This window comes from Lithobates pipiens, unplaced genomic scaffold (assembly GCF_037356315.1).
Source record: "Lithobates pipiens isolate NorthernLeopardFrog02 unplaced genomic scaffold, aLitPip1_a1.2 Scaffold_19, whole genome shotgun sequence".
Taxonomy (NCBI): Eukaryota; Metazoa; Chordata; class Amphibia; order Anura; family Ranidae; genus Lithobates; species Lithobates pipiens.
In genome coordinates, this window is record NW_027507764.1 from 335,585,898 (window position 1) to 335,602,393 (window position 16,496).

General features: G+C 44.7%; 1 protein-coding gene across 2 annotated transcripts in view; it reads left to right on the plus strand.

Moving 5' to 3' along the window:
- LOC143996812 (leukocyte elastase inhibitor-like) overlaps positions 1-14,289 on the plus strand; it is an 84,032-nt gene extending 69,743 nt beyond the window's left edge. For both annotated transcript variants that reach the window (XM_077492090.1, XM_077492089.1), the window contains one exon: positions 11,207-14,289. In XM_077492090.1, the coding sequence (XP_077348216.1) occupies positions 11,207-11,605 (399 nt within the window). In that variant the 3' untranslated portion in view covers positions 11,606-14,289. The remainder of the gene's footprint in view (positions 1-11,206) is intronic.
- The last annotated feature ends 2,207 nt before the right edge of the window (positions 14,290-16,496 follow it).

Sequence of the window (16,496 nt, forward strand, 5' to 3'; positions counted from 1 at the left end):
CCCCCTCCTACAGGTGCCAAATTGGCATTGTCTGCGCGGTCCCTTCAGCGTTCCGGAAGGCATGGCCCCGGCAAAAGCCGTCGCCTCCGGCGCAAAAGCGCGACGTCACTGACAGTCCAGCCGCGATCAAGGGATTTGGAAGGCCCCCCACAGTGGCCCAAAAGGAGGATTCAACTGTAGGGATACACGCATTGGGGAGAATCACAGAAAGCATCCGCGTCTCCCCACCGTGCTGGGAAGCGGGGCAGATAAGAGGCACCCACCCAGTGCCGTGGGACCGAACATAGCGGCCCGCACCGGGAGGATGGACAAAGTAAAACACTGCAATGCATGCAAAGTAATAAACAAAGCAATAACATGATTTACAAATAATCATATATTTTCATATATAGGTGTATTGTTGGTTGAAAGAGCCAAGGACATATACAGTGCGGTTAAATGAAAAAAAAAGGGGGGGGAGGGAGAAAAAGAAGGTAGCTTTTTGAAACCCAAGAAAAAGGATTTGCTCCTATGCTCAAACAGTGATTTCACCTCTATGAGTCAAATGCAGGTGCCTTTCAGTATAGGCTATTAACGCTTAGTATACGTTCCTTCATTGTCACCTCAAGGGTGACTGGAGGAAAATACCTGCATTAAAATTTTTCTTGCAAAAATCATAAACATGTTTGAAAAACATTAGTCCTTGTAAGTAATTGAGGCTACACATATATTAAACAAGATTCGCCAGAGTCATGAAAGATCATCCGTAGACATCAAAAAGATTGTTTTTCCATAAAATACTTCTGATGGCACTGGATAAAATATAAATGATTCCAAGCACAGAAAATGCATGTTTATATTTAGAGGCGGCTCTAGGCTTTGTGAGGCCTTAGGCATAACCTAGACATGAGGCCCCACTCACCTCTAAGGCCGCGTACACACGGGCGGATTGTCTGTCCAACTTAGTCCGCTGAACAGTGTTTCAGCGGACAATCCGCTCGTGTGTGGGCTTCAGCGGACTTTTTCAGCGGACAGTCTGACGAACAAAGTCTTACGGAATTTCTGTAAGACAGTCCGTTCAAACTTGGTTTTGTCCGTCCAAACTTGGTTTCAGCGGACAGTCCGCTCGTGTGTAGGCAAGTTGGACGGACTAAGTATGGCGCATGCTCAGAAAGGGTTTACACGGCCGAAGGTTGCATTGCAGTGTATAGGACGTCGTTTTTCTAGTCCCGTCGTACGTGCTGTACACGTCATCACGCACGCTTTCAGCGGACTGTCTGCTCATCGTGTGTGGTCAAGTCCGTTCATGCAAATTTTGAACGGACTGTCTGTCGGATTGTCTGCCGAACTTAGTTGGGCAGACAATCCGCCCGTGTGTACGCGGCCTAAAATGGGGAAAAAATAATTGAAGCAATAAAAATTAATAATGAATATATTAGGAGTACTGATGTCAGTGTGCTCTATCACACCAGCACTGAGCGCACACTGACATCAGCACTGAGATAGAGCACACTGACACCAGCGCTGAGATAGAGCACACTGACACCAGTACTGAGAGCACACTGACACCAGCAGTGAGACAGAGCACACTGACACCAGGGCTCTTAATATATGCAATTAATTTGAATTACTACTTAGCACTGTGCGCTGTTGTCAGTGCTCTCAACTCCCCAGTCACATGTTCCCCCCCTCAGTCACATGTACCACCCTCTCAGTCACATGTACCACCCCCCCAGTCACATGTACCACCCCCCATTCACATGTACCACCCCCCAGTCACATGTACCACCCCCCAGTCACATGTACCACCCTAGTCATATATATCACCCCCCAGTCACATGTACCACCCCCCAGTCACATGTACCACCCCCCAGTCCCATGTACCACACCCCCAGTCACATGTACCAGCCTAGTCATATATACCACTCCCCCAGTCACATGTACAACCCCCTCAGTCGCATGTACCAACCCCTCAGTCACATGTACCACCCCCCAGTCACATGTACCACCCCCCCAGTCCCATGTACCACCCTAGTCATATATACCACCCCCCCAGTCACATGTACCACCCCCTCGGTCACATGCACCCCTCCAGTCACATCCACCCCCCGCCCATGTACCTCACACATAGCAAGGCTCTGTTCCCTCACAGCTCAGTCAGTAGGCTGCACACAGCGTACTGGAATTGGCTCCGCCTTCACCATGGAAGCTCCTCCCTGGAAGGAGGGTGGACTCTGCAATCCTGTGCTGAGGCGCTAGCTGTGCCCTTGCAAGATATTGGCTGAATGGAGGGACAGGATTTGCTGGCAGGGCGGGGTGGGGCGGGGTGGGGCGGGGCGGCAGGGCAGTTGGCGGTCTGTGTGTGTGTGTATCTGCCAGTGTTCTGACAGGAGTTTTCTTGACAGGATTGGAGACTGGGCAGTGCCCTGGTGGGCAGGGTGTTTCTGAGCAGAGAGGAGGGAGACTGACTGGACTTTACTCTGAAAGAGGCGGCACAAACCTCTGCTGATTGGACCTTGGACTGATGTATGAGGATAGCCAAAGGAGGCTCTTTAGGCAAAGTAGGAGGTCCGCGAGGCCCCTGGGAGGGCGAGGCCTTAGTCCGCGAGGCCCCTGGGAGGGCGAGGCCTTAGGCCACCGCCTACTTTGCCTAATTAGAGAGCCGCCTCTGTTTATATTGCTGGAAATCATATGTAGTACCCTGGTTATAAGCAGGTTTGCTAACAAATTTAGTTCTGCTAGATGGTAACTAGCCTGGCTAATCGGTAGTTGTATCCACTAACAACATGGCACCTCATAACAAAGAACTCTGAGGGTCTGAAAAAAAAAAAATGTTGCTCTACATAAAGATGGCCCAGGCTATAAGAAGATTGCCAAGACCCTGAAACAGAGCTGCAGCATGGTGGCCAAGACCATACAGAGGTTTAACAGGACAGGTTCCACTCAGAACAGAAGTTGTCTTTGGGAAATAGACGTGTGAGTGCTTCCAGCATAGGTTGATGCTGCAGAGGTTGAAGGAGTGGGGGGTCAGCCTGTCAGTGCTCAGACCATGCATGGCTGTTGTCCCAGAATGAAGCTTCTTCTAAAGATGATGCACAAGAAAGCCTGCAAACAGTTTGCTGAGGACAAGCAGACTAAGGACATGTATTACTGGAACCATGTCCTGTGTTCTGATGAGACCAAGATAAACTTATTTAGTTCAGATGGTGTCAAACGTGTGTGAAGGGAACCAGGTGAGGAATACAAGTGTATATTGCTTACATACTTCAAGCTTGGTGGTGGGAGGCTACAGTTCATTGAGGGAGCCATGAATGGCAACATGTACTGTGACATACTGAAGCAGAGCATGATCCCCTCCCTATGGAGATTGGGCCGCAGGGCAGTATTCCAACATAATGACTCCAAACACACCTCCAAGAAGACCACTGCCTTGTGAAAGAAGATGAGGGTAAAGGTGATGGACTGGCCAAGCATGTCTGCAGACCTAAACCCTATTGAGCATCTGTGGGGTCAGCCATGCCAGCCTATCTGCCCCAGCCTGCTTCCACGCCAGCCGATCTGCCCCAGCCTGCCTCCACGCCAGTCGATCTGCCCCAGCCTGCTTCCACATCAGCCGATCTGCCCCAGCCTGCTTCCACATCAGCCGATCTGCTCCAGCCTGCCTCCACGCCAGCCCATATGACCCCAACCTTCCTCCATGCCAGCCGATGTGCCCCAACCTTCCTCCACGCCAGCTCATCTGCCCCAACCTGCCTCCACACCAGCCTATCTGCCCCAACTTGCCTCCATGCTAGCCGATGTGCCCCAACCGGCCTCCACGCCAGCCGATGTGCTCCAATCTGCCTCCACGCCAGCCGATGTGCTCCAGTCTGCCTCCAATAGTCCTGAGCCTGATGACCCACCTAACCTCTCCAACCTTCTGCCTGCTGTCCGGCCTGAGGCACCAGTATTTGCTGTCCAGCCTGGCTTTCCGGTGCCTGTCTCCCAAACTGGCGTTCCAGTGCTCATCACCCAGCCTACTGGGCCATTACCCATCCTGTTGAGCTGGTGCTTGTTACCCAGCCTGCTCACACGGTGCTTGCTGAATCGGTTCCTGATGCCCAGCTTAATGCTGCCGCTGCTCAGCCTTTTGTTGTAGTGCCTGCTGTTTTAGCCTGTCACTCCAGTGCCCGCTGCCCGGCCTGATGTTCCAGTGTCCACTGCTTGGCCTCATGTTCCGATCTCCTGAGGCTCCAGTATTTGCTGTCCAGCCTGGAGTTCCAGTGCCCCTCTCCCGGCCTGGCGTTCCGGTGCCCATCTCTCGACCTTGCGTTCCAGTGCCAGTCACCTGGCCTGTCATTATGGTGCCCATCACCCAGCCTACTGGGTTCATTACCCATCTTTTTGAGCCGGTGCTCGTTACCCAGCCTGCTCACACGGTGCATGCTGAATCGGTTCCTGACACCCAGCTCGCTGCTGTCGCTGCCCAGCCTTTTGTTCTAGTGCCTGCTTTTTAGCCTGTCACTCCGGTGCCCGCTGCCCGGCCTGATGTTTCAGTGTCTGCTGTCCAGTCTGATGATCCGATGCCCGACCGGATGTTCCAGTGCCCGCTGCTTGGCCTGATTCGATGCTTGATGATCCAGTTCCTGATGCCCAGCCCAATGTTCCAGTGCCTGCTGCCCGGTCTGATGTTCTAGTGCTTACTGTCCAGTCTGATGATCTAATGCCTGATGTCAAGCTTGAGGATCCAGTGCCCGTTGTCCGGCCTGATGTTTCAGTGCCCGTTGTCCGGCCTGCTGTTCCAGTGCCCGTTGTCCGGCCTGCTGTTCCAGTGCCCGTTGTCCAGCCTGCTGTTCCAGTGCCCACTGCCCGGCCTGATGATCCGATGCCTGATGATCCAGTGCCCGCTGTTCGGCCTTATGTTCCAGCGCCTGCTCTCCAGTCAGATGTTTCCGATGCTCGATGTTCAACTTGATGTGCCTCTGCCCATTGCCCAGCTTGACGTGCCTCTGCCCGCTGCCCAGTTTGACGTGCCTCTGCCCACTGCTTAACTTGATGTTCTGCTGCTCGCTGCCCAGTTCAGTGTGCTCTCTCGTCCCCCCCCCCCTCTTTTCCTGCGGCCTGGCAGGTTGCGTGCTCGGATAAAGGGTCTGGTATGGATATTTGGGGGGAACCCCATGTCATTTTTTTTTTTCATTTGACGCAGGGTTCCCCTTAATATCCATACCAGACCTGAAGGGCCTGGTAATTAAATTTGGGGGGAACCCCACACATTTTTTTTTTTTATCAATGACTTTTAATGACTGTTCTCTGTATTACGGGGAGCCGACAATTCATTATAGCCGCGAGTGCTTTTAAATTACTTTTTTTCCTGCAGATATGACACTTTGTTCAGGGACAGTTCTAAGCACGGGAAACATGCGCCCCTTTACAGGCATACTATACACACCCTCTAGGTACGAAATTTAAAGGAATATTACACTTTTATTGTTTCACTTTAATCATTAATAAAATCACTGCTCCCGAAAAAACGGACGTTTTTAAAACTTTTTTTTGCATTGATACATGTTTCCCGGGGCAGGACCCAGGTCCCCAAACACTTTTTATGACAATAACTTGCATATAAGCCTTTAAAATTAGCACTTTAGATTTCTCCCATAGACTTTTACAGGGTGTTCCGTGGCTTTTCGAATTTGCCACGAACACCCCAAATTGTTTGCTGTTCGGCGAACAGGCAATGTTCGAGCCAAACATGAGTTCGACTCGAACTCGAAGCTCATCCTTAATATCAACATAGGGGTTGCCCTACCAAATTTGAAAGAATATGGGACAGATGGCTGTCTGTATCTGGCTTAGCACCTGTAGAACTGGTTTTACACCAGATGCTATGCTTATTCTTTAGGCTTATCCCCTGGACTTTATGGTATCATTGGTATGCATTAACCCCTGGGTTCTTTGTTTAATTGTATGGACATTATTATTACTTGATTCTCACATTTATTAATGTATGTAACACTGTTGTCTGTTTTGTACACTAAATTTACATATACTTGGATGTTGATTGTCTTTTTTTTCATGGCACGTATATTTTTTGTATTCTGTTCAATAAACTCTGTGGCTAATAGCAAAAAAAAAGTTAATCCCACAATTAAAATATGCCTCAAAAGCAAACAGAGTAAAGTGATACTAAGCAGAAATGTTAATTTCCATAGTTCATTTACATTAATTATTTATGAACTGTCACTGTATTTCCTTTCCTTATTCCTGCAGCATTTTGGTGTGGTCAGCATTGTGTAATCACATGATCTTTCTTGATCTGTTCTTTGGCATCTGCAGGCAAATATTTTGGGAGGTACTTCTATTACTCTGCTGATATATGCTCTCTACAGTTTGTGTCTGGCCAGCCCTGATTGGTACTGTGCCAGTCACATGACTAATAAAACATTTTTAGACAAACAAATTTAGAATCATCTGTGACATCAGCTATTGTCAGCTTCCCCTTTCTAGCTTTTTTTTGTGTGTGCTGTTGTGTAGTCTTGTTCTGCTGTTGGAGCTCATTGTTGTCCTTCAGCCCTCCAAAAATAGGCACACAAATTTGCAAAACATTTTTTTATTAGGTGGATATACTATAGGTATGTAAACTTCTTGAAAATAATCCTATGGAGTAGTAAAATTGTGACCTAAGAAAGGAAATGCACAAAGGATTTTCACTATAGTTCCCCAAAAATGCCAAGAACGACTGACTTGCAGTACACGTACAGAAAGTACAGTATATGATCAGTTTATGCATACCTCCCAACATTCTGAGATAGGAATGAGGGACACCTCTTAGCAAAAGTATGTAGGCATAGGACTGACCCCCCCCCCCCCCCCCCTCCGCCACAACCCCTTAAATGAGAATTGTACAAAAAAAATGATTGGCAAAACCAAAATTGGCCTTTTTACCACCACTGTTCCTTTAACCACTTGGCATCCGTGCTATAGCCAAATGACGGCCACAGCGCGGATCTGAATTTCCGGGAGGCCATCATATGACATCCTCTCTTTTTCACGCACCCTGAGCGCACCCTGTGATCACCGAGTCAGAGACCCGACCCGGCCCCTTACCACGTGATCAGCTGTCAGCCAATGACAGTTGATCACATGATGTAAACAAAAGCTCGATCATCGTTTTTTTTCCTCCTCACGCTATCAGCACGAGGAGAAAAAAAAGGCCATTCACCGGCTTATGTGCAAGGGACATCAGTCCCGAAGAGGAAGAGGCAATTCTGCCTCATCTGTGCCCACCAGTACCCCCTGCCAGTGCCACCTGCCATTGCGACCTGCCAGTGCTTACCAGTGCCACCTATCAATGCCCACCAGTGGTGCCAATCAGTGCCACCTAGCAGTGCTGCCTATCAGTGCCCATCACTGCCAGCCACCTGTGCCCATCACTGCCACCTATCGGTGCCCATCAGTGCCGCCTCATCAGCGTACATCAATGAAGGAGAAAAATTACCTGTTATATATAAAAAATATATATTTTTTTTAAATTCGGTCTTTTTAAAAAATTTTAACAAAAAAAAACAAAAACGCAGAGATGATCAAATACCACCAAAAGAAAGCTCTATTTGTGGGGAAAAAAATATAAAAATTTCATTTGGATACAGTGTTGTATGACCACGCAATTGTCATTCAAATTGCATCAGCACTGACAGCTGAAAATTGGTCTGGACAGGAAGGGGGTTTAAGTGCCCAGTAAGCAAGTGGTTAAATTGGCTTTTAAAATTTACAAATGCAGCAATTTAGAAATTGGATGAAATGTTTATCCCAGGGAAACACTTTTTTATAAATAGTGCATTATATATACAACTATAGATCAGATCAGAATGAGGGACAAATGAGGAGGAAAGAGGGACAGAGGGGCTTTGTACTAAATGGAGGACAGTCCCTCAAAATCAGGGACAGTTGGGAGATATGGTTTATGGGCTGTTCCACACTGGGCGACTTAGCCCTTTCAGAATTGCTGAAATGTCCTCCATTTTGGTCACAGTGTTAATGTTGATAAAAGGAAGAGCCTAGTTGTTGGGCAAAGGAATGCCTGAAAAAGTCCCATTCAAAACAACCTTTGAATTCTATGGGAGCCAAATACGTGTGAATCTGCTCAAAAAGAATCTCCTGTACTTCTTCCTTTGACAGTCAACATGCCATAAGTGATTGAGCATACTTGTGTGATCAGATGCAATTTAAATAAATATATTTCTACTTGTTGAGCGTTGTCGTTCATAGGCATAAGCGCAACAACATGCTGAGGTGTGAAACGGGCCTAAAATTTTACAGATATCACATTAGGTTTCATGAATAAAAAGTTTAATAATGTTTAAAGTAGTACTGATGATTAAACTTTTTTACCTTATTGAATTCACAGCATTAAGGTAAAAAAATTCCTCAGTACATTCATCCCATTCCCAAACACTTTCCTACTGCCCTGGTCATCGCTGCCAGGTCCTCCATGATCCAAACAATTTCCCTGAACTTCCTGGTTGCAGAGGGGATCAATTGGTTCCTGCAGCTGTCTATCAGAACCTGAAAGAAGGGAGCATGGTAAGGCTTACCAAGTGCTGTCTTTCAGTGGATGCACACAGCCTTAGACAGGAGTGTGCAATTACGGGTATCTTTCTTAAGCAGCAGCTAAAGGAGACACCCACAGACAGGAGAGGAGGCACAGTGGCTCTGGAACCAGCCAGAAAAAAATACAAATTTTTAAGGAAGCAGAATATGCATGTCATGTAAGTCTAGACTTCGTTAATTTTGTTTCTTTTTTTTGAAAGCCTTTGGCGTGCAAAACATACTCAAAAACTTCACCCGGTGCAAAAAAAATGTGCACACACACAAAGAGTCGCACAAAAAAGTGCAGCGCATACACAAGCCCTCTGAAATCAGAGGGCCTTGTCCTGAATCCCCTGGGGCGTTAGGCTCCAGACAGGGACAAGAACACTTAAAACTTGGCCCTTCTGGCCCAAACCAGGCGGACCCCGTTCTTTGGAAGGTCTGCCGAAACAGACCCACCCAAATACTAGTTGAGGCTCCCCCGAAGGGAGACCCCAACCATGAGAGAGGGGGCAAACTAAGCCAGAAGGCCATGCCCAGCCCCTCCTCAGACTTTCAGGACAGGCCCGAGGACCTGCGACCCTACTCATCACACGTGCAGTGATAAACAAAAGACGTGACAACACACAAAATAAACAAATTAAATAAAGTGGGGAAGGGATAGTGAAGAGGAGAGTGAAAAGGTGGCCATTGTGTGAAACAATGACCAGGCCCTCTGGCCAGGAATAAAAGATTCCTCTGGTCCCAGTCAAAAGGCCCGGAGCAAGAGGCTGGTGCTAAAAAAGCGTGTTGTTTCATGGTGTAGTGTCCTTGGTGCCCAAAATCAAAGTGGCCCTCACTCGCAGTGATATTTAGGCACCCCTGGACTGCCACTCCAGGGGCACATACTCCATAGGATTTCAAACCCCAACCCTGACCCACAGCCCAGACCACAGCAGCCCCCACTCCGGTCAGGCAGGCATGGAGTTCAGGAAGCCTGGGGAGAGCCTGCTCCTCAACAAGCTCATCCCCGCTCCCGTCCCTCCTACCTAATTACATCCAGAGGTACTAGAGTTCCTCCCCGCTTTGCAGTTCGGACACAGTGTTTCCTCCCAAAAAACTGGCCAGAGCCGTAGCTACAGCTACCCCAAGCTAGGCCAGAAGGCCAGGGACCCGACCCTCTGGATCAGACCCAAGATGCAGCACCCATCCTCAACAGGAGCACCCTTTCGGCAGGCTCAGGCACAAAAAAAATAGGGTTTAATATCACTTTAAACTGTGACACCAAAAAAGTAAAAATAGTTTTGGTTCTAAAGACATTTAACTTATTGAGAGTAAATGAAGCAATGCATTGTTTGTACCTTCCCCATCATTGTCTGCTATGGCATGTTGAGGAAGAATGGCCCCTAAATTCTTTTACACATATATGAATCCCAAAGGGCAAAAAAAAAACATACACACTACATCTCTGCAATACATGCATTCAGTTCCTAATTTGTTGTTGTATGCTGACAAAACATAAAATTTTTGTGAATTAAAGGGGTTGTAAAGGTAAATTTTTTATTTTCTACATAGGTTCCTTTAAGCTAGTGCATTGTTGGTTCACTTACCTTTTCCTTTGATTTCCCTTCTAAATGTTTTTTTTCTTTGTCTGAATATCTCACTTCCTGTTTCTCCTCAGTAAACTTCTCACCATCATCCGAGCTGGTGGTTAGTCAGCCAGAACAGCTTACTGAACAGCTTACTGGGGTGAAACAGGAAGTGAGAAATTTAGACAAAGAAAACAAAGAAAAAAAACATTTAGAAGGGAAATCGAAGGAAAAGATAAGTGAACCAACAATGCACTAGCTTAAAGGAACCTATGTAGAAAATAAAAAAATTACCTTTACAACCCCTTTAAGTGTTTATCTTTTACTAAACTACTCAAATGTTGCCCCTATCTTATTCTTTACGTAACAGTGGTTATCAACCCTGTCCTAGGGGCCCGCTAACTGGGCAGATTTTATGCATTACCTTGGGGAGATGCAGACTAGAATACTGCAATCACTGAGCAGCAAATTATATCACCTGTGATGTATTTCAGATATCTTGCAAACCTGGCCTGTTAGTGGGCCATGAGGACAGGGTCGATGACTACTGCTTTACAACATAAAGACTAATTGTTATGTAGTCCAGAGTTAAAAACTAAGGGGACTCCTTGAGATGACACAGGACAGCTCTGAATTTTTAACAGCATCAACAAGTATTTTTTGCACTTATTGAACAGCTACAACCAATCTCTTTCAATTGTATAGTTAGCAGATGAAAGGGGAACAAATCAGTTAGTTAGGGTTTACCTACACTTTAAATGGGAAGTATTTTTTAAAGTACAGTAAAGCTTGTTGTGTTAGTCTATTGGAGTTATGCTAATGGAATCAGTTTAGATGCAATGTTGTTCTTAATTCATAAAAATTTATATCTTTTTAAACCTGTTTGTTCACATCAACCAAGTTGATCTCACATGGCATAGGAAAATGTACTATATTATCAGATTAGGTCCATACAGCTGGTTTTTAGATATGCTAACAATTGAATTTTATCTGCATACCAATGAGGAACAATTCTCACTTGTGCTTGATCTGTTGAAATGTATATTCTTCCCCTGATCAGCTTCTGATGCCATCAATCTGTTTGCTTCCAGCTTGAACAGGAACTAACCTATGAGAAGTTTGCTGACATGATAAAGCCATCTAATTTGAAAAGCACTAAAGTGGAGCTCTTCTTGCCAAAATTCAAGCTAGAAAACTTCTTTGACCTAAAGCCTGTACTGGGCAGTCTTGGGATGACCGATGCCTTTGATTTCAAAAGATGTGATCTCTCTGGCATGTCTGAAGATCGTGAGCTATTTTTATCCAAAGTTGTACACAAATCATTTGTAGAGGTGAATGAGGAAGGTACTGAAGCGGCAGCAGCCACCGGTGTTGCTGTTGCTGTCAATTGTAGTGTACCAAGATTTGTTTGTGATCATCCATTCCTCTTCTTCATCGTACACAAACAGAGCTGCAGCATCTTGTTCTTTGGCAGATTCACTTCACCTTAAAAAAAAGAAAAAAAAAACCCTGCACACTACGGTGTTTCCCCAAAAATAAGCCCGGGTCTTATAATAATTTTGGTAACAAAAGACACAGTAGGACTTATTTTTGGAGTAGGTCTTACCATGTAATGTGCTGTCTTCTCTCCCCCTCTCCATCCCTGCCTGTCAGGAATCCCCAATGTCAACTGAGATAAAATGCTTGTAAAATCCTATAATCCACTCTATTACAGTAGTATATAATGTACAATGTGTGTTTCTGTAATATAATTGTTTGTGAATATATTGAAGAATTACTGCGCCACAAACAACTTATGAATTAGCTGCTGACACTGCAATCTGACAAATTATGTGAAAATGGAATTTAAAAAAGTGCAGCGCTAAACAAAATTCTAAATAAAACAATAATGTGTGCAAATGTGTAATAGTGATCATAAAAATATACATGTGCAAACCAGACATCTATGTGCATACTATAAATAGTGTAAACTTTAGATCAGGTAATAATGACATATACAGTATAAAGTTCTAAATAACCAAATTACATGGTTAAACAGTCCACCTGTGAAAAAAAACTGAAAATGCAAGCAGCCGCTATATTATAAATAGTTCAAGGTAACAAAGACTGAAAGTGTCAAATTCATAGGATGTGAGTAAAGGTTAACCCATTGTCAACCTACAAACAGTTCAAAATGAGGAAAACTGAAGATGGAAAATCTATTCCGTGTGGATGAAGATTGACCTTCATCCTCTAAAGGAGTCACCCAAGGTTGTGAATCCGCCACCCAGAGGGGAGACTAAATACTCTTACCTGAATGTGTGGACCGTATTGCCATGGGCAAAGAGTCAAACAGACATGTGGATGGAACTGTAGGTAGATGTTCTGAGGGACCGTCACTGGAAATCAATTCATAGTTTGTTAGGTTGAATAAAGATACCAGTCCATCCAGTTCAACCTGAGGGAGTGTCTACAATTGTCCCCATCCCTGTACATTGCACACTAACATTGGTCCCTACCCTCAAGGAGCCCACAATCCAAGGTCCCATTCATATACTAGGGCCAATTTTGAACAGAAGCCAATTTACCTACCTGCATATCTTTGGATTGTGGGAGGAAACTGGAGTACCTGGAGGAAACCCACGCAGGCACAGGGAGAACATGCAAACTCCAGGTAGGTAGTGTCGTGGTTGGGATTTGAACCAGCGACCCTTCTTACTGCTAGGTGAGAGTGCTAACCACTACACCACTGTGCCGCCAGTTAACACAGTGTACCACAGCATCTCATCACAAAGTTGAGCCATAAGCTCCACCGGTCATAAAAGAAAAAGGCCTCCACATAGTGTAAAACTGTAATCCATGGATTTGTTTATAAAAAATAGAACACTTACATCAAAGCTGACGTAAACAGGCACAGAGAGATGTAATCACATTGGAAATCCAAAAAAGTGCAGTAACATGGGGCTCACTCAAAAAATCAAATGCGTTTCATCCAAGAACATAATTTTGATGTAAGTGTTGAAAGTGTTCTACCGAGTGGCACTGTACCGAAGGTATTTGGCACAATTATATTACAGAAATGCACACATTGTACATTATACAGTATACTACTGTAAGCCCTTGTACACACGGTGTGTCCAATAGGACCGTTTTGTCGGATATTCCGACTGTGTGTGGTCTCCATCGGACTGTTTCCGTCGGAGTATCCGACGAACCAAGTTTTCGAACTTGTTGGTAAAATTTTCCGCCAAAATGCTCAGATCGGACATACTCCGATCATGTGTAGAGAATTCCGATCAGACAAAGTGCCATGCATGCTCAGGTCAAATTCCTACATCAAAGCTATTGGCTACTAGCCTGAACGTAGTCCCGTCGTAACGAAATAACGTCATCACGTTCTGAACGATCGGATTTTCCGACAACTTCGTCCGACTGTGTGTATACAACAGTTTCGGGCAAAATCCGTCGGACAAAATCTGACGGATTTGGTTGTCAGAATGTCCGACTGTGTGTACAAGGGCTAATAGAGAGGATTATAGAATTTTACAAGCATTTGAAACTAGGGCTTATTTTTGGGGTAGGGCTTGTATTGCAGACCTCCAGGAAAATAATGATCTTATTTTCGGAGACTTATTTTCGGGGTAGGTCTTATTTTTGGGGAAACACAGTACATTTTGATTATTTCAGCACCAGAAATATAAATAGTTTGTGGACTCTATACATTTCCTACAAACTAAAAAAATAACACTGATTTGGGTTATTTCAACTAAAGAAATGTAGCAGAATACAGTTTGAAACAAATTCATGTTTCTGTTTTTAACATTTTGGAAATAAACTAAGAAAAATTAGGGGTTTTTTGGAGTTTTTTTTTTTATCAAAAAATAAAAACCCAGTAGTGATTAAAGGAGAAGTCCAGCCTGGGCTCATTTGGTTGGGCTTCTCCTATAGGTCACAGGAGTACAACTCATTTTCCACTCCTGTGACCTGTTTTCAGCAGAGAGCGGTCTGAAGTTCACTCTCTGCTGACATCACCAAGATCAGTCCTTCGGAAGTCTGGATCCGCCAGGTGCCTGGACTGAAATGCCACGTACACACGGTTGGACTTTCCGATGGAAAATGTACGATCGTATTGTGTTGTCGGAAATTCTGATCATGTGTGGGCTCCATTGGACTTTTTCCGTTGGAATTTCCGAAACACAAAGAGAGCTGGAACAACAAAATCCGTTTGTTTAAATTCCGATAGTGTGTAGAGAAATCCGACGCACACACATGCTCAGAATAAATTACGAGACGAAAGCTATTGGCTACTGGCCGTTTATAGTTGCATCATACGTGATATACGTCACCTCGTTCTGAACATTCAGATTTTCCGACAACTTTGTGCGACCGTGTGTATGCAAGACAAGTTTGGGCCAAAATCCATCAGAAAAAATCTGACGGATTTGGACGTCGGTATGTCCGACCGTGTGTACGGGGCAATAGTCATTTCAGCCTCTTGGCGAGCCACTGAGATGGCCGCTCCCCGCCCCTCCACAGCTTAGCATTCCAATGAGTGTGGAGGAGCAGAGCAGGAGAACTGCTGTCTGACAGCCAGAAGCTCTCCACTCGGGAAGGTGAGAGAACCGAGCCCACTAAGGGGTTACTATTAGCAACAATTAATTGATCAGATTTGATTAATATGATTATTTTAACCAATCATTTTTAATAAATTCAAAATTGATATTATTTACAAAAAGTGCAATTCATAAAAAGGAGAACCCACATAATCAGACTTTGCTTAGATTGATACAGACAAGTTAAACACACAGGACATACATAAAACAAAAACACAACACAGGTTTCTATAATCGATTGAAACCAGAAATTCTTTATTGCGCAAATACAATTTAAATATTAGGAGAACAAATTGTTCTATAATCCGATCAATCATTAAGCGGTTAATCAATAGATTAAATGAAGCAAGGAGGGTGTGGAACGAGGATGAGGTATATATTAAATATTAAGCGAGTTCTTATTTGGCAATTTAATAATCTCAATTAGTGGCAGTTTGTAGCAATGATTTAAATAGTCCACTTCAGCATACGATTGAAAAATGCAGTTCGTATTCAGCATTTTTTACATACTGTCACCAGCGCATGCAGAGTCATCATATGATTTATGTGGTGGTGATCAGTAACACTAACTGGTGACAGTATGTTAAAAAAAAAAAATTATTATTTTTTTATTCAATTTAATAGTAACCACTGTACTACCTATTGGAGGTGATCAGGGATTTTTCTTTTGCACTTGGTTTTCTGTTACGGTAAAGATCATTGTAACAGCAAAGTTTTCAACTGTCATGAATGACTTACATTCATGACAGCTGTGATCACTAGTGTTCTGTGATTGGCTACAGCTAATCACATGGTACAATGGGGTGCTGTGATTGGCCCTGGTACAATTTGATAGCTGCGGGCCAATCGCAGCATAGGCAACACAGCTGTTTTAAATGAATTCATTCATAACAGCTTTGTTGGAATTGTGATTTTGTGACCGCATAGCAATCAAATGATCACCAGAAGTACAGGAATACTGGATACAATGGTCATGGGAAGGGGGGGGGGGCACAGTGCACTCCTAAACCCAGAGCAGGCACATGACGTACATGTGCCAATACGTGCCACCCTGCCACAGTATATGTACTATGCTTGGTCGCCAAGTGGTTTGACCTTTGGAAAATGTTACATGTTCCACCTGTATTTAGGGTGGAGTAACATGTTCCAACTCCTGTCCCCTCCCCACCCTCAATCCCCCCTCCCTGTGACAGTGGGCAGGACTCTCCCCCACAGCTGCCTAAGGCTCTGCCCACACAGCCACCTCATTCATTCGCAGATTCCTGTAAATGAATAAGCTACCAGGGCAAATGGACTTTTTTTGTAGTTTTAATGGGTTGCATTGGCACTGATGAGTGATCTCATAGTAAACGTACACAGCCCTTGTAGCAGTACAGGCTGAAAGTCAGAGGACATGTCTGCAGGAACCCTCATTGCACCCATGATCTACTGATTGTGGGTGAAATGCTTTCCAGGCTCCTGCAAGAAAAAAATAATATAAATTAATACAATTTTAATAAAAAAAATTCTGCAAAACGCAGCCTTTAATTGTGCTCCAATGCCATCCCAGACCTCTTCTCCCCACTTCCCAGTTTGCGAGAATGGCTGTCCATCTCTAATAGTCCAACAAGCCCCTTGCACAACTACTACTCTTCATTTAGCTGTAAGTTCGAGTGTTGCTAATTGGAGAGCATAGTTTTGTCCTTCTTAAAACACAAGTTTATGTATAGCTTTTTTTTTTACATGTTCTATAGATTGGGGAAGTGTTAGAAGCCAGATTTGTATTACATTCTGTGTCCTTGCTGTGTAT